The following is a 23,592-nucleotide window of genomic DNA, read 5'->3' as shown; positions in this document are numbered from 1 at the left end:
TACATCCAGCTTATTGGTGGTGGGGAAGTAGACCTGGTACAATTACAAATGAGACCGAAGAGGTAGGTGGTGAATTGTTCTTTCAATGACATTTCTCTGTTATCACTTGCCACGTGCCAGACACTCAGCTTACGTCTGAGAACAAAACACACAAAGAGCCTTGGCCTGAGGAGCTTACGTTCTGGCGAGGATACAAGAAGAGAAGACAGACCACACACAGTAAACAAAATGCAAAAATTAAAACGACACAGTGTGCCAAGCTGTGGACAAAAGAGAAGGCACAGCACGACAGGGGCCGCTGCGGGTGCAGACAGGGTGGCCGGAGGGAGCCCCAGGGAGAAAGCAGTAAGTGAACCAAGGCTGAAGAAGACGGTGGCTGAGAAGTACCTGCCAGACTTAGCAGCATGACCGTGACCTTGAGGACAGCCACGTTAAGAGCTTCTGAATTTATTTCCATCTTGAGAGCAACAAGGAGTTACTGACAAATGTAAGTTGAGGAGTGGCATTGCCAGAAAGCCACTCTGTCTTTAGCATGGTGAGTGTTTAAAGGGGTGAGACAGACCCAGGACAGGGGAAAGACAGAAGGGAGCTGGTTAGGGTGATGCTTGTGGGATTAAGAGATGCTGAGGGGACAGAATCTGTAGGCTGGATGGTGGGGATGGCGGGATAAAGGTCTCTCCCTCCCTCTCTCTCTCTCTCTCTCTCACCCCTCCTATTTTATTCCTTTCCTCCTATTTCAAGAGTGAGAAAGGGAAAAGTGTGATTGTCAGGGACCCACTCACAGGGTTTCTTTCCATCAACTTCCTCTTAGCCTCCTCAAAAAGACATGAAAAGGATGCCTTATCCATTGTGTACATGAATAAAAGTCTTCACGTTTTCCTTTTTGTCAAAAGTACATTCCTGTCCTAGAACTGTGCCCGTTTTGAGCAGAGCTGCAGGGCTGGCTTGTCTGAAGGCCCTCTGTTAGGCACTGGACATATGCTCCTTTATTGGGCCTGGCACCAGCTCTGTGAAGTGGGTGGTACTGTCCCCACTTTGTAGACAAGGGCCCTACGGCTCAGGGAGGTTAAATAACTTGCTCAGAGTCACTCCACTGGGGAGCAGGGAGGTTGGGATTCAACTCCAGCTGGGCATTCGAGGGTGTGTTTATCCTCCTACTGTCACATAGAAGCTCACTTCAGGGATTCCATCAACTACACAGGGTTTAAGTATCCAACTGTCCACTCTGGACGTCCCTTCTTACCATAGAATACAGTGGAAAATTCTGATCATTGTCTTTCCAGAACCCAAGGTGACACCCCTTGCCCCTGAACATGTAAATAGAGACAGTTTAAGAAAGTCTGAGGTTATTTCTGCAACCAACTGCACAGCGTGGCCGTCCTTCTCCGAGTCTGCCTCTCTTCTTCCTCTCCTTGCCTGAGAACAAACCCCTTCCTCTTTTCCAAGCTTTAGCCCTCCACCTGCAACCCTGACACTGCTTCTGCCACCCTCTTCGGGTCTTTGTTCATCAGTGTTTGCCCCATTTCCTGAACCTTCAATCTCTGTTTTCCTCCTAATCCTTACCATTGAAACACACTCAGATCTTTCCTACCCTCAAAACAAAAGAGAAACAAGCCTGCCTTTAGGGTCTACCTCCCCCTCCTTCTAAGCTAAACTTGAAAGAGTTGGGCCACCTCTGTCCACTCCTCCAAACACTGACACTCCAGCTCCTATTCTCCTTGACCACGTTACAGAAACTGTGCACGCAAAGACCACTCACACACTTCTCTTGGCTGGCTGCTAACATCAGACCAAACCAGAGAGACAGAGAGAGACACGGAGAGAGAAGGCTGCAACGGTACCACATGCTGGGCTCTGCTGGCTACTCTACCTATGTTAATTATCCCAGGCAATACCTTCAACCATCACACATAGAAGATATTAGTAACTCCATCTCTCTGTTGAGGAAACTGGTGGTCAGAGAAGGTAAATAACTTTCTCAGGATCACATAAAAAGCTCTTGAGAGCTTCATTAAGTTAGTATGAGCCAGCAGCGTGATACGAAAGAAAAATTCACACATCCTTTATTCTAACAGAACTGCTGTCTGAATCTCGGGAACGGTTTCCCTCCATGGAAAACACCCACCTGCATCTTAGAAAGAACATGGCAAGTTGGGGAGTGGGGTAGGAGGGGGAACCCAATGACAAGGGACTCTGGAAACCAAGTCATATGAGGAATGATACATTGAAGAAGGGATGTTACAGGTGACTTTGTAAACACAGAAGCAGCAGGTACAGTCTAAGCTTTTCCAAAGAACAGACACACCAGTGGATAGAAATTATAAGGCAGCAGATTTCAGTTCCATATAAGAGAGAACTTCCCGAGTAGTGAGCGTTTGAATGAATGAATTCGAGACAAAATACACTGTGTAAAGGTCTACCCTTTGGAGCAGGTTTGAATCCCAGTTTCACCATTACTGGCTCTGGAACCTCCAACCAATGGTCTAACCTCTCCAAGCTCCACTTTGCTTACCTGTGAATTAAGCCAGGACATGGAAGCAACCACTGACAGGTGAATGGATAAAGATGTGGCACATATATACAATGAATATTACTCAGCCATAAAAAGAAACGAAATTGAGTTATTTGTAGTGAGGTGGATGGACCTAGAGTCTGTCATACAGAGGGAAGTAAGTCAGAAAGAGAAAAACAAATACCGTATGTTAACACATATATATGGAATCTAAAAAAAAATGGTTCTGAGGAACCTAGGGGCAGAACAGGAATAAAGACACAGACGTAGAGAATGGACTTGAGGACACGGGGAGTGGGAAGGGTAAGCTGGGATGAAGTGAGAGAGTGGCATGGACATATACACACTACCAAATGTAAAATAGATAGCTAGTGGGAAACAGCCGCATAGCACAGGGAGATCGGCTCAGTGCTTTGTGACCACCTAGAGGGGTGGGATAGGGAGGGTGGGAGGGAGACGCAAGAGGGAGGAGATATGGGGACGTATGTGTATGTATAGCTGATTCACTTTGTTATACAGCAGAAACTAACACACCATTGTAAAGCAGTTATACTCCAATAAAGATGTTTTTAAAAAATTCAAAATAAAAAACAAAGAAATATAATACTATATATTTCATAGGGTGCAAGGATTAAATGAGATAATATTATGCCCAGCACCATACTTGACACAAAGCGATTCTCAATACACTTAACAATGGCAAGGGCAAGGCCAGTGCATTGTGAGCCCTCCGTCAGGGGAGTGTTCAGCAGGGGCTCTTCTTGTAAAGAAGATTTCTGCTGTCACCATTCAGGCCTCCGCGCACGAGGCCCGGGCCCCTGCCCGCAGCTCACCCTCTCCTCCCAGGCTAATTAGCTTGGCTTCCTATGGAAATCACTCTCTCTAAATCTGTGTCTCCCAGGTTTGCTCCATGCCAAGCTGCTGGCACCTTGGCCAAGAAGTTGGAGGCCCTCTGGGTGCTACGCATAGGAAATCCATCTCTCTACACTCCCTGCGAAACCAGGCTTTGGCAGTTCTGGTCCAGGTCTCTTGGAACGAGGTACTCTAAACTTGGTCTGCATTTCCAAACGTGGGTTCTGCTGGATCAAGCTGGAAGAGGGCCACGAGCTCAAAGATCTTGATGACTAACGAGCGTCTGGGGGGCAGAGGAGGAGGTTCCACCAGGCGGGTGGGCTCTGGCCCTTCCCCTGGGGAATCGGGCTCACACAGTGTACCGAGAGCGCAGAGCTCTCCAACACTGTCACAGACACGGGGACTGACCTCCTTGTCTTGGGACAAAGACAGAGTGTGCCATGCCTGGCAGCAACATGTGAATAGTTCCTAAAGCTAACAGAAAGGGCATCCAATGTAACTGGGGTGGGACAGAGTTTTTGCATATTTTCCGCACTCAATAAGGTAGACCCGTGGCTGCAACGTCGAGGTTAATTAGAATTGCAAAGAGAAGTTCTGGACCTACATTTGGACCTTTGTGTTTGCCTAAAAACTCAACGGTTAAAACAGGTAGAGGTGTTACCTTCCAAGTCATTTGCATTGTTCTTGTTTCCCTGCACGGGCACATTTAACAGTTAGAAACAAAAAGTCCTCACAGGGTGATCTCAGCATCACATGGGAGCCCTGGTCTCTGCCTCAGAGGGGAGCAGGGCTGATCCTAAGCCTCTGAGCGGGAGGCAAGGGCTCCTTCTGTGGCTTCAAATGGGCAGCAGCATGTCTTCTCCCCCGAGCACGGGTGGGACAACGCTGTGAAAGGGAATTGGGGGGATTGGATGGGGAGGGACAGAGGCTGTGATGCTGGGGCCGTGCTGTCCACACCGCTACACGTGCGCTCCAATCATCTGTGTGCCCAGGATGAAAAGTCTCCAGCCCAAAGCAGTAGCTCGTCCACACTTGTCTCTCCCCCACCAGGAAGCCTCTTCAGTTCACGGGACTGTGTCAGGGAGAACACTGTGCCCTGTCGTTATCTATCTGAAATGGCTGGCCGAAAGACTGCGGTTCAAACTCAGACATGTGGCCATCTGTAATCTCTCCTCCCCCTTTGCACCGAAGAAGAAGACTTAATCTCACCTGCCAAAGATAATTAGAAATCTCACCGTCCACCTCAAGTCTGCTCCGGGTTTGCTGTGCTTCTATGGAAAAGCCCGGGACCCCCTGGACAGACCAGGGCCAGGTCCTGGGGCATCTCAGGAGAGATGAAAAGAGTCTGTTCTCACGGGAGGAGACCCTCCAGCTTCCCCCGACTCAGCCTGGACCAACAGGGAGCAGCTCAGGGTGCACTCGAACCTCTGCTCAGCCCCATCTGCACAGGCGGCCGAGGGGACCCTGGCTCCCGTCCACTGTCACCGAGATTGACAGGTATCCGGGGGAGGGCCGGAAGGGGAGAGCTGAACAAGCAGCGCCCGCCTGCACCCATACAACTGCCTCCACGGGCACCGGAAGCATCACTGCAGGCTTCCTGCTTACCGCCTGCCCATCTTTTCCTGCCAGCCTTTCCTTTCCTGGGAGGCAGGAACCTAGCGTTCTTGTTCACTGCTACATCCTCCTGGATGCGGGACCCTTCCTGGACAGAGCAGGGTCCCTGTGGGTGTATGCAGGTCGAATGAATGAATCCCTCGGTGACTGACAAGACTAAGGGAGCCCCAACATGAAACAGCAATGGCCTGAGACTGTGGCAGCCTCAGCCGGCCCCTCGTCCCCTCTCTGTGTGAGATTTAGAATGAAAATGTTTGGGTCAGAAAACTGCCAAGTGCTGTTCCGGACACCAAGGGGGGAAAGTGGCGGGAGGGCTGGTGGTGGTGGGATGAATTGGGAGATTGGGATTGACATATATACACTGATATGGATAAAATAGATAACTAACAAGAAGCTTCTGTATAAAAAATAAATAAAATAAAATTCAAAAACGAAAAACAGAACGTGTTGTTCCACGGAGGAAGCATACTCGGAGTATGCAGAGTTGGCCACTCTCTGGTGCGGGGAGACCACGGGCAGCCTTCCCCATCACCAGCCTCTGTCCACACTCGAGTTGGGGGAAAATATCCGAATATGCCCAATTGATTGAACACCCAAGTTTCCAAAGCATGCCAGGGTGTGAACATTCAGTAATTACCATTAAGTTACAGCGCCGCCCTTCGTCATTCCTCTCCTTTTTTCTCTGTCTTCGTAAACTGCAAAGCCCAAAGACACTGGCCGTACTGATAGAGAGAGCCTGAGGCAGTCCTAGCTCAGAACTTTAAAGAGAAAGTTCTACCCAGTCCTGGCGTTTTCAGTTCTAGGTCTCTTGCTTGGTTTAAGTGATAGCAGAGTTAATGGAAATGCAAACCCCAAACAAGAAAATCCTCCCCGGTCTGTCTCTCCCTTTATGTAAGTACGTAATGCCTACCAAAAAATGCTTCAATTACGCATTGCTAGAGAAAAAGAAAGTATTGCAAAGGACATGTTTCTTCAAAAGAAAAAAGAAAAAGCAATACTGAGGTAAAATAATGTTAAGGTGAAATCCCCCTCACACCACACAAATTTCCTTTTTTTTAGCCTACAGGTGACAGGTGAAGAGCACCCAGCTGCAATTAGTAGAACCCAGCGTCTGGGTGAACATATATCTGATTGTCCCTTTCCAGCCTTCCTGCCCTCCAACTGGTCTCTGGCCACAGTAATTCATAGTTAAAATGCTGATTGCAGACACTCCGGTGACGGTTTTTTATACAGTTTGCTGCCCTGGCTCTACAGACATGATTAATCATCCCCATTAAAGCGAAAGAACGATTGGGAGAAGGAAAAACCTAAATTCATGCAGAAAGGCACAAACCCCTATACATTCAAATAAAGATACAAATACACATAAAGACAAAAGTGTACACACACACACACACACACACACACACACACAACTGTGTAAGCCTGACTTTCAAACAACTACAAACAAACTCTACCCTGAGGGAGGGGATTCCCTTACCGTTCTGGACTACACTGATGAGGGTGACGATGGCCAGCAGGACAATATTGCCCAGGGTTTCGTAATCCATGTTCGTTTCAGGCTCCCAGCAAGGACTGATCAGCTCTGTGGCACCCCAGGCCCGCACTGTGCAGGAAGGGGAAGTGAGGGCTGGACTCTGCCTTTCATCATTAGAGTTTCCAAAGGTCCCAGTGCTTCTTCTTTTTTTTTTTTTTTTTAAATAGCCACCAAAGTACCCTGGCTCAGCGTGTCCTGCCAGAAGAAGCAGGGCTCAGGAGACAGGCAGGAAGGGAAGAAAAAGTGAAGCATGTTTTTTATTTATTGAGCACCTAAAAGATCTGTGTCCAGAGTACTGTCTTTCTTTCTTTCCTTGAATCCCTCGGAAAAAAATAACTACTTGACACGTGGCGGGGTGCAGAGTAGCGACCAAGTAATAAGCCCTGGATGAACGAATGAATGATGATGAGGTGGACGGCTGATGCCTCTGTTTCCACAGGAAACAAGCAACAAGAGAATTAAAACTAAACCAAAGAACTTAGATAAGGAGCAGAAAGACGGTCACCTAGGAAAACTTCCACACAGGAAGGATTGTTGACCACTGGCTTCTCTGAGGTAATTACTGAGCTACTTCCCTGGAATCTTCTCAGCATAATAATAAGAGTAGAGAGAAGGTGTAAGAGGGAACCTGCTGAGTGAGGTAAGTGGTGGCCTGGCATCTTATAGGACAGTTTTCTGCCCTTGGAAGTTACACAGAAAATGCAAGATTCTGCAAACTTCATCCCAGCCTCAACATCTATTTGGCAGTGATGAAGAAGAGCTTTTATCAAAACCTCACTTCGAAAGAAAACATTGGGGGACTTCCCTGGCAGTCCCGTGGTTAAGATTCCACGATCCCGATGCAGGGGGCACGGGTTCGATCCCTGGTCGGGGAACTAAGATCCCCGCATGCCACACAGCCAGAAACAACAACAACAAAAAGAAAGAAAGTAGAAAGAAAGAGAACATGGGCCACTCTAGTTAGTGGCAGCAGGATTTGCATCTTGCTGTGGGAGAGGCCAGCATGGGGAAGAGATCACACAGTCCTCATACCTAAGGCAGCTGAGGCCAGCTTGAGTGAAACAGGTCCATGGGGGTCCATGGAGGACCGAGGCGTTTGGAGCTTGGATGCACAGAGGCCAGTAGCGAGGGCAGCCCTGGCTGGTCATGATGCTCTTGAGAACTCTCGCTGAGTGCCTGGGGCACTTCACAACGTGTGGGATCTTTACAAGATGGCTTAGGGGCTGGGCGCTGGCAAGATTTGTGTGTTCACCTCAACGAGATCTCATTTGTAAGTGTCAGGGAACGCTTAGGTCCCAGTAGACAAGGGGTCTGGTCCCCATAAAGTGTTAGCCCTTCTAAGACCCCTGCTGTCTTAGTGACAGTGCATCAGAAGTGAAGGCCAGGCTCCTTGAAAAGTACTCTAGTTGCACACAATAGAAACTTAGCTCAAGCTAGCTTGGGCAAAAAAGGGAAATTTATTGACTCAAAGAATCCAAGGAACTGAACAACCAAACACTGAAAAGAGCAGGGATGAGGCTGGGCCTCTCAAACGGAGTTCTCTGTCTCAATCTCTCTCTTTCTCTCTCCACTTTCTCACAACTCAGCAGCCATGTTCTCTCTGCAGACCAGTTTTCTCCACACAGTGGAAAATACCTCCACCTCCAACTCTGGAGTTTTATGTCTTACAGCTCTGTCACCTGTAAAGGGCTGACTCTTCTCAGTGAACTATTAGGACAATCCCATTGGCCCCAGGCTGGTCAGATATCTACTCCTAGGACCACCAGACAGCAGGAAAATGAAAGGACCTGGTGCTTTCCACAGTTGTCACGTGGTTGAGGGACACTGTTCCATAAAGAAAGACTGGGGCAGGGTAGGGGTGGGGTGAGGAGTGCCCGATGTGTCTGCTGCCGTGTTGTGACTGTTCACCACTTATAATCCCAGATTGTAAACGCCCAGCTTTAAAGAATTCTCTGTATCTTACAGCCTGATGTCTTTAAGGCTCATCCTGACCTCCTTCTGCTCCAGTGTTAATGTCTGTGGCGCAGAAAACAACATCAACAGAATCCTACGCGGTCAGCCCAGGGCGTCTGTGGCGATCTTGCCAGGTGTCAGGAACGCAGGAAAGCAGGAAGGAGCAGCCTCTCCGGCTTGTTCCCCGAGCCTCAGGAGCCCCGCAGACAGGATGGGGCGCGGGGGCGCGGAGCGGAATGCCCAGCCAGCTCCACTTTATAGAAAGCTGAGAAGGCGCCTGGGAAGAGGGTCACTCTTTGCGTGGTGGGACCTACACGTCTGAGCTCCCGGAGACACGCCGCCCGGGCGGGGCGCGCGTACCGGTGGAGCGAGTCCACTTCACCCAGGAGGAGAGCGTTTTAACAGTCAGCCGAGCTGGCCATTAAATTACAGCGTGCACATTAAGATTCTGGCTGCGGCTACAGAGGAGCACTTATCAGAGGTGAAGCCTCTGGAAATGCCATTCATCTCAACAGAGAGCTGCTGAGACAGAACAGAAAGAGAGGGACGCCAGGGGCACGGGGGAGGAGCGCGCAGGGGGCGCGAGGGGCGCAGCGGCCCGCGCTGGATGCCGAATTCCTAACAGAACGGTCTCCTGGCCTGGAGCCGGCCTTGGTCCGGCCAGCACCAGACCAGATCCATCCTGGACCCAAAGCCCTGAGCAGCTGTGTCCTGGGGACCTGGCTTGTGCATGTGCTGTTCAACACACCGCTCTGGGGACAGATAATCCCTCCCATTGCCCAAAAGAGGAGACTGCGCTGCAGAGCGGTTAAACCACAGGAAGCAAGGGGCAGACCTAGGATTCAAAACCAGGCCTGTCTAGCTTCAAAGTCTGGGGTTTTAACCACCCCGAATGCTGCTTCTGGAATAGTTTTCAGAGCTTGGGGCCCCTGGTCCTTCTGCATCCAAATCTGGCAATCCCCTCAGGGGCTAGTGAAATGACCAATGGCCGCTCAGCCCCTAAAGAGTTTTGTTTTTTTTTAAGAAAAGAAAGAAATTAACATATTTCCGGACACCTGACCATTAGTAAAGGTAGTTGAACGAGAAAGAGCCCACAGGTCCCGGCTGTAGGCCCAACACCCTCTCCTCCCGGACCCCTGCTCCCAGCGTCTTCGGTGCTGACACAGACACTGCACTTATCCATGCGTGACAGGTTAGTTGGACAAATGCGCTGGGAGTAGGGAAGAATAATTAGCACGTTCATTAATTAGAGTGCAGTTAGTAGCTTGACTGTAAAGACAACCATTTGTCAACAGAGATCAGGACAGCCGGGGCCAAGCAGCGACTTGGGGGCAGCAATTCACGGAAGGCGGTGGCACTGACCAGCTGCTATTAAAATCCATGGGAGCTGCGGCTCATCCACTTAGCGTCAGCGCGCTTCCATCACCATGGTAACACGGGCCCTTCAGGCAACAACATTCATGCATCCTTCATCTCGCCACGGGTGGGTGGCGTGTTGCCGTTTCATGACGTCTCTCGCCTTCACTTTCTGGCCAAGGAGGATTTCCCCGCACATAAACGTTGGGAGTGAGGGAGAGGGCGCAGAATGCCCCCAGGCTGCGGGTCAACTCTAGAGGGGCATGCGGATATAGCCCAGGTCTGTAGGCACACACTGGAGGTGGCTACACAGCAGTTCCTTTTAATTTCAGTTAATCTAAAGAATATTCAGACCTGGGATTTCCCTGGCGGTCCAGTGGTTAGGACTCTGCTCTCCCACTGCAGCGGGCAGGGGTTCGATCCCTGGTTGGGGAGCTAAGATTCCGCAAACTGCACGGCGTGGCCAAAAAAAAAAAAAAAGAAAAAAAAGAATATTCAGACCAGTATTGATCTGAATGAGAAGTGATAGGAGCAAAGATCAGGCCACAGTTTGTTCCAGATGTCATACATCGGTAGTCTCCAAGAGAACCCATCAGCCTGGTTAAAGTGTCCTGTCTTCTTCCCCGACCACAATCAGATGGCCTTTCTTTATATGAACAGCCCGCAGTTCCGAACCAAATTGAGTTAGATAGAGATGAGTCCTCGTGCCTTATACAGATGAGGAAATTGAGGGGTAGTGAGTATGCTACAACCTCAATGCTACCGATAAAAGTCCACGCATGCCCGGGGCACTGAGCTAGATGCCTCACAAGTCAAAATGACATGTACAGATATGACCTCAGTTCTCTAGAAGCTCAAGTTACAGGCTGATAATACCAGTGCAAGGAAACAGATAGAAGCAGAAATCCGTGGGCTGCAAGAAACGAAGATAGTATATCCGGAAAGCTTCTTTCTCTCTTGTCACAAACACGCAACACAGTGTACTGTTATGAGTTTAAGAGGAAAGTTAAGCAAGTAACCCACAAGTGCAGAAGACATCATGTTGTGTTCTATGTACAAAAACAGAGGTTAGACATAGATTCCTTCGTCCAACTATCAGCGTCATCTGCCTTATAGACTCACCAAGGAAAGGAGATCAGAAATGGTATGACCTGACTTGGGAAAGTTCAGTTCTAATAGTATTAAAAATTGCGATGCTCATATATGCTCAGCTGATTTTTGACAAAGTGATTCAATGAGGAAAGGAAAGTCTCTTCAATAAAGGGCACTAGAACAACTGGATATTCATATGAGGGGGAAATGAATCTTGACCCCGCCCCCAAATCACACAAAATATAACTAGAAATGAGTCTTTAACCTAAACATAAAAACTAAAATTATAAAGCTTCTAGAAGAAAATATAGGAGGAAGTCTTTGTGACTATGAGGAAGGCAAAGATTTTTTAGATAAGGCACAAAAAGTGTGAGCTATGTAAGGGAAAAAAAATCAATAAATTCGACTTCATCAAAATTGAAAACTTCTGCACTTCAGAAGACCATTAAGAAAATAAAAATGCAAGCCACAGACAGGGAGAAAATATGTGTAATATATAAATCTGATGAAGGACTTAAAACCAGAATATATAAGGAACTTATTTTCAGCCAACGATAAGAATATAAACAACTCATTTTAAAAATGGGTAAATGACTTGAACAGATATTTCAAAAAAAGAAGATAGATAAATAGCCCCGAAGTGCACGAAGAGATGCTCAACATCATTAGCCATCAGGGAAACGCAAATTAAAACCACAATGAGATCCTACTATAAAGCTCTTAGAATGCATAGCAAGGATGTGGAGCAGGTGAAATTCTAATCTGTAACTGGTGAGAGTGTAAAATGCTAAATGTAAAAATGGCAAAATATAAATAAAAACACATTGGAAAAAGCTTGGCAGCTTCTTAAAAAGCTAGATACACACTTACTATTACCTAGCAATTCTTAGGTATTTTTCCAAAAGAAGTAAAAACATATGTCCTATATCAGCAGGGGTTCAACCAGAGAAGCAGAACCACTAGAGACTATATATGTGTGTGTGTGTGTGTGTGTGTGTGTGTGTGTGTGTGTGTGTGTGTTATAGGGGTATGACCTAACACAATTGTGTGGTTAAATAGTCTATGTGCACGTATGTATTCGCTTCTAGGGCAGATGTAACAAAGTACCGCAACTGGGTGCCTTAAAACCACAGAAGTTTATTGTCTCACAGTCGTGGAGAGCAGAAGTCCAAGATCAAGTTGTTGGCAGGGCCACGTTGCCTCTGAAACCTACTTGCTCACGCAATTTACTTGTGGCTTCAGGCACTGCTTGAGCCCAGTCTCTTATACGTACGTATACCCCTTGCATTTGATGATGGAATGTGGCTCTGGGAGCCCAACTTTCTGGCTTGGGTCAGATGACACTCAGTTCACTATGGACAACTCAGTTCACAAGCTACCATGATGGCCCATGGTGAAGAGTCAGCATTTATTACCAAGAGCAAGCCAGGTGTTTCTTAAAAGGAGAATAGTTATCTTTGGAGGATAACATAGCTTGGCTCCAACATCCTAAGGAGCTATGCTAGGATTCACCCGTAGAGTGAAAGACTCTAAACCGCATCTTCCTACCTACCACCACCAGTGACCTGCCAACAGTACTTCAACCGCCACTGAATCGCACTGTATCAGCAGTCTTTAGGCTCAGGTGACACAGCAGCTTTCACAGCAGGCTGCATTTGTATGCAAAGGGAAGATCACGATGCACTTGATGAGCTGAAATGTTTTTCGTTTCGCTGGAAACCAGACTGAAGAGGTGGTGTGAGAGGGGCCTGGGGAACCCCGTCACAAAGGGCCCTACCAGCGCCATCAGCAAGTGTCAAGGGAACTCTCTGGTGGTCCAGTGGTTAGGACTCCACGCTCCTGCTGCCAAGGGCCTGGGTTCAATCCCTCGTCAGGGAACTAGAAGCCCACAAGCTGCGCGGGGTGGCCAAAAATGACATAAAATAAAATAAGAAGTTTTGAAATGATCCCAGAGGCAAAGAGAAGCCACTCGAGGATATTAAGAGGATTGTCTCCCAGCTGTATTTGCAGTTTGGAAGATCACGCTGGCTACAGTACGGAGAGCAAGTTGGAGGCGCCAGCATGGAGACGGGAGAGCAGCTGGGGGTCCGTTCCAGAGATCTATGGAGAAAAATGGGTTCGGGCACAAGATGGTGGATATGAGCGCTGTTAACTAGTAACTATGAGGTTTAGTGAGGGACGGGGGATAAGGAAGAGAAGACAAGTGTGATTCTCAGATCTCTGACAACATTCTGGGTCTGGATGAGTGTGGGCGCAATTCCCTGAGAAGTTCCTCTCGAGACCCTTTCACTATCATCATTCTTATGGTACCTCATCAGGGGTCATTTGGGCACGTAGCTGAAGGGCCCAGTGCTTGGTTGACTTTGGCTCTTCTTGAGTGAATTCTGATAAGCATCATGGCTCCCAAATGATCCACTTGACCGTACTATTGAGATATAGCAAATTTAAACTTGATGGCAGAGGTACGTGTATTAAACATGAATGCCCATTTCCTACGGTCTCCTGACAGGAGTAGAGGGAGGTGTGCCCGGCTATCAGAAGGAAGGCGTATGGGGTAGACTCAACAAAGAGTCCGTGAACCCCGTGTGATGACTGGAGAACTGAATTACAAGCTTCGTCTCCCCCCAGATACACGGCCACAGGGGGTTCCCAGCTCGAGATTAGAGGTGCAGCATCCACACTGAAGTTCAACTCCTACAACCGAAGAGCATCTGTGCCCACAGAGAAGTGGGGAGAGAAATGAGAATGGCGGTTGTGTTCGCTGGAGGATTCCCTCAGGGTGCAGACACCCCATTCTCTTAGGGATCAGTAGGCAGAAGAGAGAAGAACTCCTTTGTTTGTTGTTCTGTCTTTATTGACAGAAATTATGCAACAAGCGAGTACACAGAACTCAAACCAAATGACTGGGCATTCAAAGATTCAGAAGTTAAGATTCTTCCTCTGGCAAAATCACCCTGACCACATTAACAGAGGATATACAGCATTAAAGTGTTTTTGTTCCTGTTTTCCTTTCAAATAAACTCGCTGAAAACATTACTGCTTGTGGTGTTAAATGGATTTCATAACTAATATAGGATGTGGCTAAATCCCTATGACTGTGATAATTTTAATTGAATTTCCTGACTCTTACATGCTTAATTGTCAACTTTTAACACTGCATTAAACATGAGGTCCCAATGTTATTACTATGAAATGCTCACATTCCCCACGACTGTGATTATATTTTGCTTATCATTCCTGAATGTTGTATTAAGTCTATTTAAAAGATATGTTTACTGCATTAGAAGAAAAACAGATGTTCTCACATATCCTGAGAGATATTATAATTTACACTGTATACGAAGGGTGTTGAGAACCACTTAGAGATCTTCTTAGGTGGCTAAGTTTTCAGTAATCCACAGCATCTGATTTTCTCTGTCACATTATAAAGTTAGAAAAAAAGTCTGTGATATTATAAAGTTAGAAAAAGATGCCAATCACATTTTCCAAATGCAAACATATTTTTAAAGCAACTATGGGACTTCCCTGGTGGCGCAATGGTTAAGAATCCGCCTGCCGATGCAGGGGACATGGGTTCGATCCCTGGTCCGGGAAGATCCCACATGACACAGAGCAACTAAGCCATGCAACGCAACTACTGAGCCCACGCGCTGCAACTACTGAAGTCCGCATGACTAGAGCCCGTGCTCCACAACAAGAGAAGCCACCGCAATGAGAAGCCCGCGTACCACAATGAAGAGCAGCCCCCGCTCGCCGCAACTAGAGAAAGCCCGTGCGCAGCAACGAAGACCCAACACAGCCATAAATAAATAAATAAATAAATATACTTTTTTAAATCCCTTTAAAAAAAAAAGTATCTTTAAAAAAGAAGAAAAACAAAGCATTTGAACCACAGCCCTATTGTTCTCTGTGTTTGAATCACATTCACCAGTTAGAACTGACACAGTTTTATCAACAAAACATCCCAAACAGTCACTCCTCACTCGACCTGGAGCTTGTCCGTTAACGGCACCATGAACTATGACACGGCAAAGACAACCCTAAGCAATTCAAGCAAGTTTAACAGAGAATATTCACTAAACACCATCTGATTCTTTGAACTGCCCTAAAAAGCCTGGTCATTGTATGCAGGATTGTAACAAGACTTGTTCTCTGAAGTGTACACAAACAGGAAGAGATAAGGAGGAATGAGGGCGAGGCTTGAGGAACGTTTGTTGAATGCAACTAAGTGCAAGCAACCGCAGCACATTATTTAATCTTGATAACAACCCTCTGAAGAGGCACTGTTGTCCCATTTTACAGCTGGGGACACTGAGGCTGAGAGAGGTCACATGAGCATGTGGTGAAGCTGAAATCCTAGCCTAGGCTTGTTTGACTCTAGAGAATCATAATAATAACAATAAATACTAACATTTATTGGTTGTTTTCTATGTGTGCCGGATACTTTCCTGAGCACTTTATATCCATCATAACCCTTAATTCTTACAAAAAGACTTTGTCACCCTTCTCTGTTGTGACCATGTCACAGAGGAGCGAACGGAGGAAATTTTCGGTCACTTTCCCACCGTCGCACAGCCCACCGAGAGCAGAGACGGGCCTCAGACCCGGGATAGTGTGACTCCAAGCCCATGGGGTTTCACCACAGTCTGCTCTGCATTGATAGGGGAAGGGACAGCAGGAAACAGGTACCATGGCAACAGTAAGAAGGGGCAACTTGATGGCAAGAGAAGAAAAAAGAAAAGAATTAAGAAGCAACCGGAGCACAAAAATGAAGCTGGCCAGGCTGAGGCGTCCGAAAGAGGTGGCTGTCACTCAGGATGAGGGCAGGAGTGTGGGGGAGGGGAAGACTGTGAGGCCGTGGCCACATGTTCAGTGAACCTGGGGGAGGGACACTAGGGAGGTCAGGGGGCAGCTAGGAATATAGGGGGAGGGGGCTGTCATGACCTCAAAGCTCAGGGATTTTTACGGGAGTTCTGGAAGCTGCATTGGGAAGCCAGGTCCACCCTGATCCCACCTCGTGATGCGACCTCAAGCCGCTGGTGTGGCCCCACAGGTCTGCTTATGGTTGGAAAGCATGTAAAGACTAGCCCAGACCCTGTGAAACTGACAAAGGAGCATGTCTCCCAGTGGGGTTCCCCCGGCCCCTGGGGATCGCCTCCTCTGGGCTGGTAGCTCTCATCACTCCAACGCCACAGGCCCAGTGACTCGGACCCCTGCAGGCAGTTCAGCTCTGATGGGGGGGCATAGCCTTGATGTCACGAGCTGACAGATGTTGCCCCCAGCTCAGCATCACAGAGATCAGGCCCTTAAATGCTGACATTCCTATTTGACTACGACCATATATTTTTCTCATCACTTTGAATGTTGCATTTGGTAGCCAGGAAGGGATCGTCTTAGAAGTCAGGGGCCACTTGCCTGAACATTAGCTCCTGAAAAGAAGCCCAAGAGCAGAAAGGGACGCTGTGTTACAGAAGGAAACTCGACAGGGAGCTTTCCAAACTGTTCTGGCCTCGAAACACATCCTGATGGACGGGCCCCTCCCACCATGAGGACGGCTTCCACGGGGGCTCAAGCCAGGAGGAGCCACTGGGGCAGGGCAGCAGGGCGCCTGGACCACTTCCCACCCCATAAGTCACGTCCCAGCCTCCCTGGCCCACCTACAGGCCTTGGAGGTTACTGCCGCCTTTTCCTCTGCGTGTACTGACAGGGAGGCCTCTAGGCTCAGGAGAAAGTAAGGCTAGGCATGGAGATATTCTCTGCCCCCAGTGCTCGAGAAGACCCTCACCACCTTCACTCTGGCCCGTGCACTGGGGCACAACTATGTGGTTTTACAATGTTTCTTAGAATAAAAGCTAACATAGAGGGCTTCCCTGGTGGCGCAGTGGTTGAGCGTCTGCCTGCAGATGCAGGGGAACAGGTTCGTGCCCCAGTCCAGGAAGATCCCACATGCCGCGGAGCGGCTGGGCCCGTGAGCCGTGGCTGCTGAGCCTGCGCGTCCGGAGCCTGTGCTCCGCAACGGGAGAGGCCACAACAGTGAGAGGCCCGCGTACCGCAAAAAAAAAAAGCTAACATATAGCAAATTGCAACAAATGCACCAGACACTGTACCTAGTGCTTTTCATCCAATGCCTCATTTAACATGGACAAAACCCTATTGTTATCGCCCTTTTAACAGATGAGGAAATTGAAGCTCAGAGAACCCCAGTCACTTGACTAAAGTCACAAAGCAAGTAAAAACATGGTACTCAAAGCCAGACCCCTCGACTCCAAAGCCAGTGAAACTTAGTTACTTTTTCTGGAGGCCCTGGAGGCTCAGGCAACCCGTCCATGGCGCACATCAACCTGGGGAAGGAGCAAGGTGGCAAAGCCAGGGGTGAGGGCAGCCCTGCCCCAGCCTGTGAGCCACAGCCAATCGAGAAGTGATCTGACCACACGGTGCCCTCTCCCCAGCCAAGGCACAGTCTCTCACAACCTTGATGCAAGTCCCAAAAGGGGAACCCAGCACAGTACCACAGTGAGTAATGATGATGCTGGGAGGGGCACTGCTCACAGAGTAAGATGAATTTCCCAACAGGAACCACAGCCTGTAAGCTAAGTGGAGACATTCTGCCCAGTGCCCAGGGCCCAGTGGCAAGCTGGCTTCTCAGAGGCCACAGAAGTCCCCAACAGAACCTCCTACCAAGGCTCCCCAAGTCTACCATCCTCCCGCCCAAAGCATCGTGAGAGCCGTCCGCAGGCTGCCCACGAAGTGCTGGGTCCCACGAGCTCCCCCGACCCAGGGCAGCTGGCAGTCCTCCCGCCAGGCCCCTTGCCAGCCCCCTGCCTCTCTCAGGAGGAGCCTGGGAATGCGGGGAGGGCAGGAAAGAATGAATGAGGCCTAGGGAAATGGACCACTCATGCTGAGCGATCCCACCAGTGTCCATACATGGTGATACCCACACTTACTCCTCGAGTCTCCCCCCCCACTTGCTCCACCCCCTTCGCCCTTGGTCCTGGAGAGGCCACTCATGAGGAGGGAGTACAGTGACTGTATCCAAGTGTCTTCCTCAGGAGAGCAGAAAGGACCGCCTGGCTTCTCCCTCCAAAGGGACGGAGCGATGTTCTAAGCTCTTCGTGAATCCCACACTGTTTCTGCGCGTGTCAGCTCTTAAAACCCCTGCATGAGGTCAGAGGACCAGGCAGATCCGTAGGGGCGTGTAAGGGTGCCCCCAATACACGCCCCTTGTACCAGCACCTCAAAGCAGCCGACTTTCCCAGCACTTCCCAAGGCGCCTACACATTCCCAGGTTCAGGTTTTCAGATGCTCCCGTGGACACCATGAGAGCTGTGGTTAAACGCTAGCATCGTTATCTCTGTTGACTTCCTGGAGTTGTACAGTGCCGGGCTCACAGTGAAGCGAGCGCTACATTGCTCTCGAAGGATTGTCCAGATGTGTCAGGACTCCCCCTTTTCACTGGGGGGCAGGAAGCGAAATGGAGTGGAGGAGGGTGGAGGAGAGGTGGGATGGGGGATCTGGGAACTGCAGAGCTATCCCCCGAGCCTCGCCTCTGCCAGAGCTGTGACACCTCCACGTTCCCTTGTGACGGGAACTGATTTCTGTCCCTTCTCTAGGTGCCTCTTGCCTCACCAGCTTCCCCAGACCAAACACACCCCAGAAAAGGACGGGGGGAGGTACAGTTTTCTACTTGTGGGGTTAGGAGCAATGAATGTGGGAGACCAGAAGTTGCAGTGTGGTCTCACTCACTTCCTCGTACCAGGCCTCAGAGACTCAGGTCTGCAGAAGGACAGTATTCCGCGTGGACACTTCCTGTTTCCCTACCTCTGTGTCACTCTCCGTAATTGGTCTCCTACTGCACCCCTGCAGCCTGGTGTCCTAGCCCCTTCCCCTCTTTAGGTAGTTAGCCGTCCCACCGCCACTAGCACCCACATTCTCCACTCCCATCCCCAGAAGGTGTCCCTTTGTGTGTCCTGGAAAATCTAGCACCTCAGGTTTCGATCAGATACACACGGAGCCTCTCCTCTGTCCAACCGTTGGGATGCAGGGTTGGTGAAAATGAAAAGCAAAAAGGAAGCTTGTGGGCTCACATGCCCACGCGTGGCTGCAAGGAAGTCAGCCTTGGGCACACCCAGGAGAGGGACCCTCACTTCCTCAGGACACTCTCTGCCTTCACTCTGTGTCTTTGTGGGTCCGCTTCTTCCTCTCCAACTGAAGCTGGTCTCTAGTACAGGAGTGATGAGATGGGGGTGTTTGATTCCAGTCTGAACTCCCCAGCAATGAGCGATGCTTCTAACGGCCTCTATTTAGGAAGTAATCCAGTCTAGTTTGACATGAAGAAAACATGTTCTTCCAGTTAACGTGGCTTTGTTCCTGGATCTTACAAAATAGTAATTCAGGCATCTTGGTCCTGGTTCTCCTTACAAACTCTGGGACATGTGTTAGCAGCTGTTCCCAGGCAGATTGTATCCCCCTCAAAAGATGGGTCCCAGTCCTAAGCCCTGAAATCTCAGGATGTAATCTTACTGCGAATAGGATCATTACGGACATAATTAAGTTAAGATGAGCTCATCCTGGAGTAGTGTAAGCCCTTACTCAGTAAGACTGGTGTCCTTAAAGGAAGAGGAAAAGAGACACAGAGACACAGGAGGGAGAGTGCCGTGTGGCAACAGAGGCAGACATTGGAGCGATACGTGTACAGGCCAAGGAGCGCCAAGGATTCCTGGCAACACCAGAAGCTCAGAGAAAACCATGAACAGACGCCCCCCTGGAACCTTCAGAGCGAGTGCAGCTCTGCCGACACCTTGATTTCTGACTTCTGTGGCCTCCAGAACGGTGAGAGAACAAACTTCTATTGTGTAAAGCCTCCCAGTCTATGGTACTTTGTTATGGCAGCTCCAGGAAACTAACAGAGCCCTCAGCGTGGTAGTACAGCTCAAACTGATCCTTCCCAATCCCCAGTCTTCCGTGACAGGAGGTGCTCGGGCCTCAATTCCTCCCACCAAATGGAAACTTGTTTTGGTCGAGGCTTACTTTGCTCTTGCCTGGTTACTGCCACTCAACCCAATCTCTTCTAGGAACCAGGATGGGATAACTAAAGACTAAACCAATGACTCAACAGCAGGAGGTGTGGATGGATTTCCAAGTACTACAGATAAGAAAAGGTACAGTATTCACACTGGAAACGTGAGCAATGCCTGCTTTGAGACGTGGCGAGACAGTCATCCTGCAAGAGCCCTTCACTCTGTCACTGAGTGAACACAGCAGGTTCTGAACAGAAGTATGGTGTGCTCATCGACGTCTCTGGCTTTGAGTTTGCTTGGCTTTGAGTTTCTAAGATGTCGATTGATTGAAGGTGTTAAAGAGGCAGGTATCATTCAAAGATTCAAATTTTCCTAATTTAATTAATGATCTGAATAGGGGATTGCTGTTTCTGTTGCAGATGAGGGTGGCCTTGTGGATAGGAGGTTGTGTCATTTGAAAAACTCTCCTCATGAGTCTTATGCCCTCCTGGGTACCCCTTGCCAGGTTGAGAAGCTGATGCACAATTAACTGAAGACATGAAACACAATAAAATATATATTCTGGAAGTTTCTCTTTGTCCTCACTCCTCAGTTTTATCCCCAGAATACATGTGGGAACAGGAAGGGTGATGGAGGCTGTCTAACTCTTCCCCACCCTGTAGCAGCCTCACTGTGTACGGGAGATCGACCCACCTCCAGCTCCACGGGGGGCTCTGATTTGCCCAAACTAGTAGGTATAATCCCTCCCCCTTTGCTGCGGTCCCTGGTTCACAAATGCAACCAGTGCAGAGCGTGAAAGCATTCATCTTCCCAATCTCCACTGCCACTAGGAGGTGGCCATGTGGTCAGTTCTGACCAATGAGATGTAAACAGAATTATAGATGGGACCTCAAGAAGGTCTTTATGATGGTTTGGATTTTTTGTCTTCTTCTTCTTCTGATAAAAAAAGGACAAACTCAGCTGGCCTTTAGCCTGTCTGTCCCCTTCTTCCCACTAGGAGCTAGAATGTGATGCCAAAGAAGTAGCCATCTTGCTACTGGAAAACAAAAATCCACTTGCTGAAGATGATGGAGCAGGAAGCTGGAGAGAGGCTGCTCTGAACACGCAACTACCTGGCACAGCTTCACCCTGGTCCATCTATCTCTGGGAACAAGATAATAACCTTACCTGAATCAAGAAAGTGGAAACTGGCTTAAGAGTAGACAAATAGATCAACATAACAAAATAAAGAGCCCAGAAATAGATCCACACTGACCGTAAAATTAAAACCTGATTTACTGAACTTCATCAAAATTTCACGTTTCCACTCAGCAAAAGACATGAAGAATATGAAAAGGCAAACCACAAACTGGGAGAAAATATTCACAATACATTTATCTGACAAAGGGCTTGTATCCAGAGTATACACACTGCTGTAAATTTTAAAAATTAAAAAAAAATAAAGAAAATGATAACTCAATATTTTTAAAGACTGAGCAAACGACTTTAATGAACATGTCATGGAAGAAGCTAGAAATGGCCGATAAGCACTTGAAAAGATGCTCAACGTCATTAGTCATCAGAGAAATGTAATTACAACCCCAGTGAAATTTCACATCCACTAGAAGGGTTAAAATGTTTTTAACTGGCAACACTGAGTGTCAGGGCGTACATGGAGCAACTGGAATTCTCGAACATTGTTATTAGGAGTGTAAATTAGTGTAAATTAGTGCGGCCACTTTGAAAAACTGCTGGGCAAAGTTTCTTATAACTTAAATACGCATGCCTTTATTATCCAACAATTTTACCTCTGGTTATTCACCCCAGAAAAATAAAAAGATATAAATAAAAGACTTGTACAAGAATATTTTTAACCACCTTATTTGTAATAAGCAAAAATTGAAAAAAAAAAGTCCAAATATTTACCAAGTGAATGGATAAACAAATAGTAGTGTATTTATTCAACAGAATACTACTTGGCAATAAAAAGGAAAAACTGATACATTCAACAACAGGGATGAATCTCATGAATGTTACTTTGAACAAATGAAGCCAGCACAGAAGAATGCATTCGGTATTACTCTATTCATATGAGGTGCTAGAAACAGGCAAAACTTAGCTATGGTGACAAAAATCCAAACTGTTTTTGCCTGGGGACAGGGGACCCAGATTGACAAGGAAGGGACATGAGGTCATTTTCTCGGGTGATACAAATGTTTTCTACTCTGAGGAGGTGGTTTTAGATAGCTACCTTACACTTGTGAAAACTCATTGAACTGTGCACTTAAAATGTGTGGAATTTACATCATGCAAACAACACCTCCAAAAAACAAATTACCCTATTTGGTTCAGCGCTGTGGTCAGGTTTTTATTAATGCTACCAAATGTCATCCGTCACTGATTCAGGAAGGAAGAACCAGAGCAAAAATAAAGATAATAAAGGTGAAATGAGGAGAGGACAGAGGCAGTGTGGTATACAGTGTGACCTCCTTTCATGAGTCCTTAAACCTTCACAAGCACAGTCAAATTAACTGCATCGATCCCATAGTTTGATTGGATTTTCTTGTGCGGGTGGGTGGCAAGACTACTGAAAAGACGGAGCTCTGTGTACAGGGTGGAAATAGATCACATGTGCCTCTTCCTGAGGGGACACTCAAGGGACAAGGGGAGGTAGGCTTTCCGGTATTCCAGGCATCATGGGACGAGCTTTGGAAACTCACAGCCAGGAAACTGGGTGTGTGAAAAAACGTACCTAAATCTTTGAAGTTCTAAGAGGCCCAAATTAATGTATGAGTTGGGTCTGCTAAGGGGAGAGGAGGGGTGCCTTGACTCCATTTGAGGTCTCGTTGTGTTGGTGTCCCCATCCTAGTTTCCAGCCGCTACATACTGCAGGGGTATGGTTTCACCTCGAAGCAGTTTTCACAGCAGTATAGGACCTTCTTATGGAAAGCCACTGCCCTTGCCCATTTATTACCACCCAACACATATAGTCTCGTCCTCTGGCCCCTTTACCCCAAGCCCAGCCCAGCTGGGGCTCCAGGAACAAAATTCCACAGCTGTGCATCTGCCCCTCACCATCTGGGGTGGACGTATGTGGGGCTTTCACAGCATTAGCAATAAGACCTTGTGTTCTGATCCCAAAGCATCCATGCAGTTCCCACTGAAAAACAACAACACCATGTGCTATCGGTAATACCTACTGCAGTTCCGAGGGCAGATGCCAAGTATTGATAAACGCTTTGACGATGATGATGGTGCTGGTGGTGATTTTGTTGATTATATTCCCCACAATAGTGGCTCTTTCTTCTTTGGGTGGAGCCACACATCTCCTAGAAAAACTTTGCTTTAGAAAGTAAAAGAAATTGTGCTCATCAGGCTGCAGCTCAGCAGGAACAGTGACTGTGGTATTTCTCGGGGATTCTCCCAGAAAGCCAGGGAGAATTGGGCACGTGGAGCTCAGGGCCTTGAGGGGACTGTCCTCCGAGCACATTTCACCTGCATTTTCTGCCACCTGACCAGCTGCAAATTAAATGCAAAAAGTTTCCAAACCCTAAAATTCCAGGGAACCACGTTAGTTCAGAGCGACAGATGTTATTGTTTTGCTGAACCCTAATTCCATCAAACCACAGAGGTGGCCCTGCCTGTCAGGCAACTTCTTTGGCTTCTTGGTGTGACCTGCT

The 23,592-nt window shown here is 48.1% G+C and overlaps 1 protein-coding gene across 1 annotated transcript in view; it reads right to left on the bottom strand.

The window, feature by feature from the left end:
• The window catches only part of ALOX5AP (arachidonate 5-lipoxygenase activating protein), a 47,365-nt gene extending 24,127 nt beyond the window's left edge, over nucleotides 1–23,238 (bottom strand). The window contains exon 1 of the mRNA XM_060129540.1: nucleotides 23,109–23,238. Within this exon, the coding sequence (XP_059985523.1) occupies nucleotides 23,109–23,238 (130 nt within the window). The remainder of the gene's footprint in view (nucleotides 1–23,108) is intronic.
• Nucleotides 23,239–23,592: the final 354 nt, after the last annotated feature.

This window comes from Lagenorhynchus albirostris, chromosome 18 (genome assembly GCF_949774975.1).
Source record: "Lagenorhynchus albirostris chromosome 18, mLagAlb1.1, whole genome shotgun sequence".
NCBI classification, from domain to species: domain Eukaryota; kingdom Metazoa; phylum Chordata; class Mammalia; order Artiodactyla; family Delphinidae; genus Lagenorhynchus; species Lagenorhynchus albirostris.
This window is presented reverse-complemented; position numbering and strand designations above follow the sequence as displayed.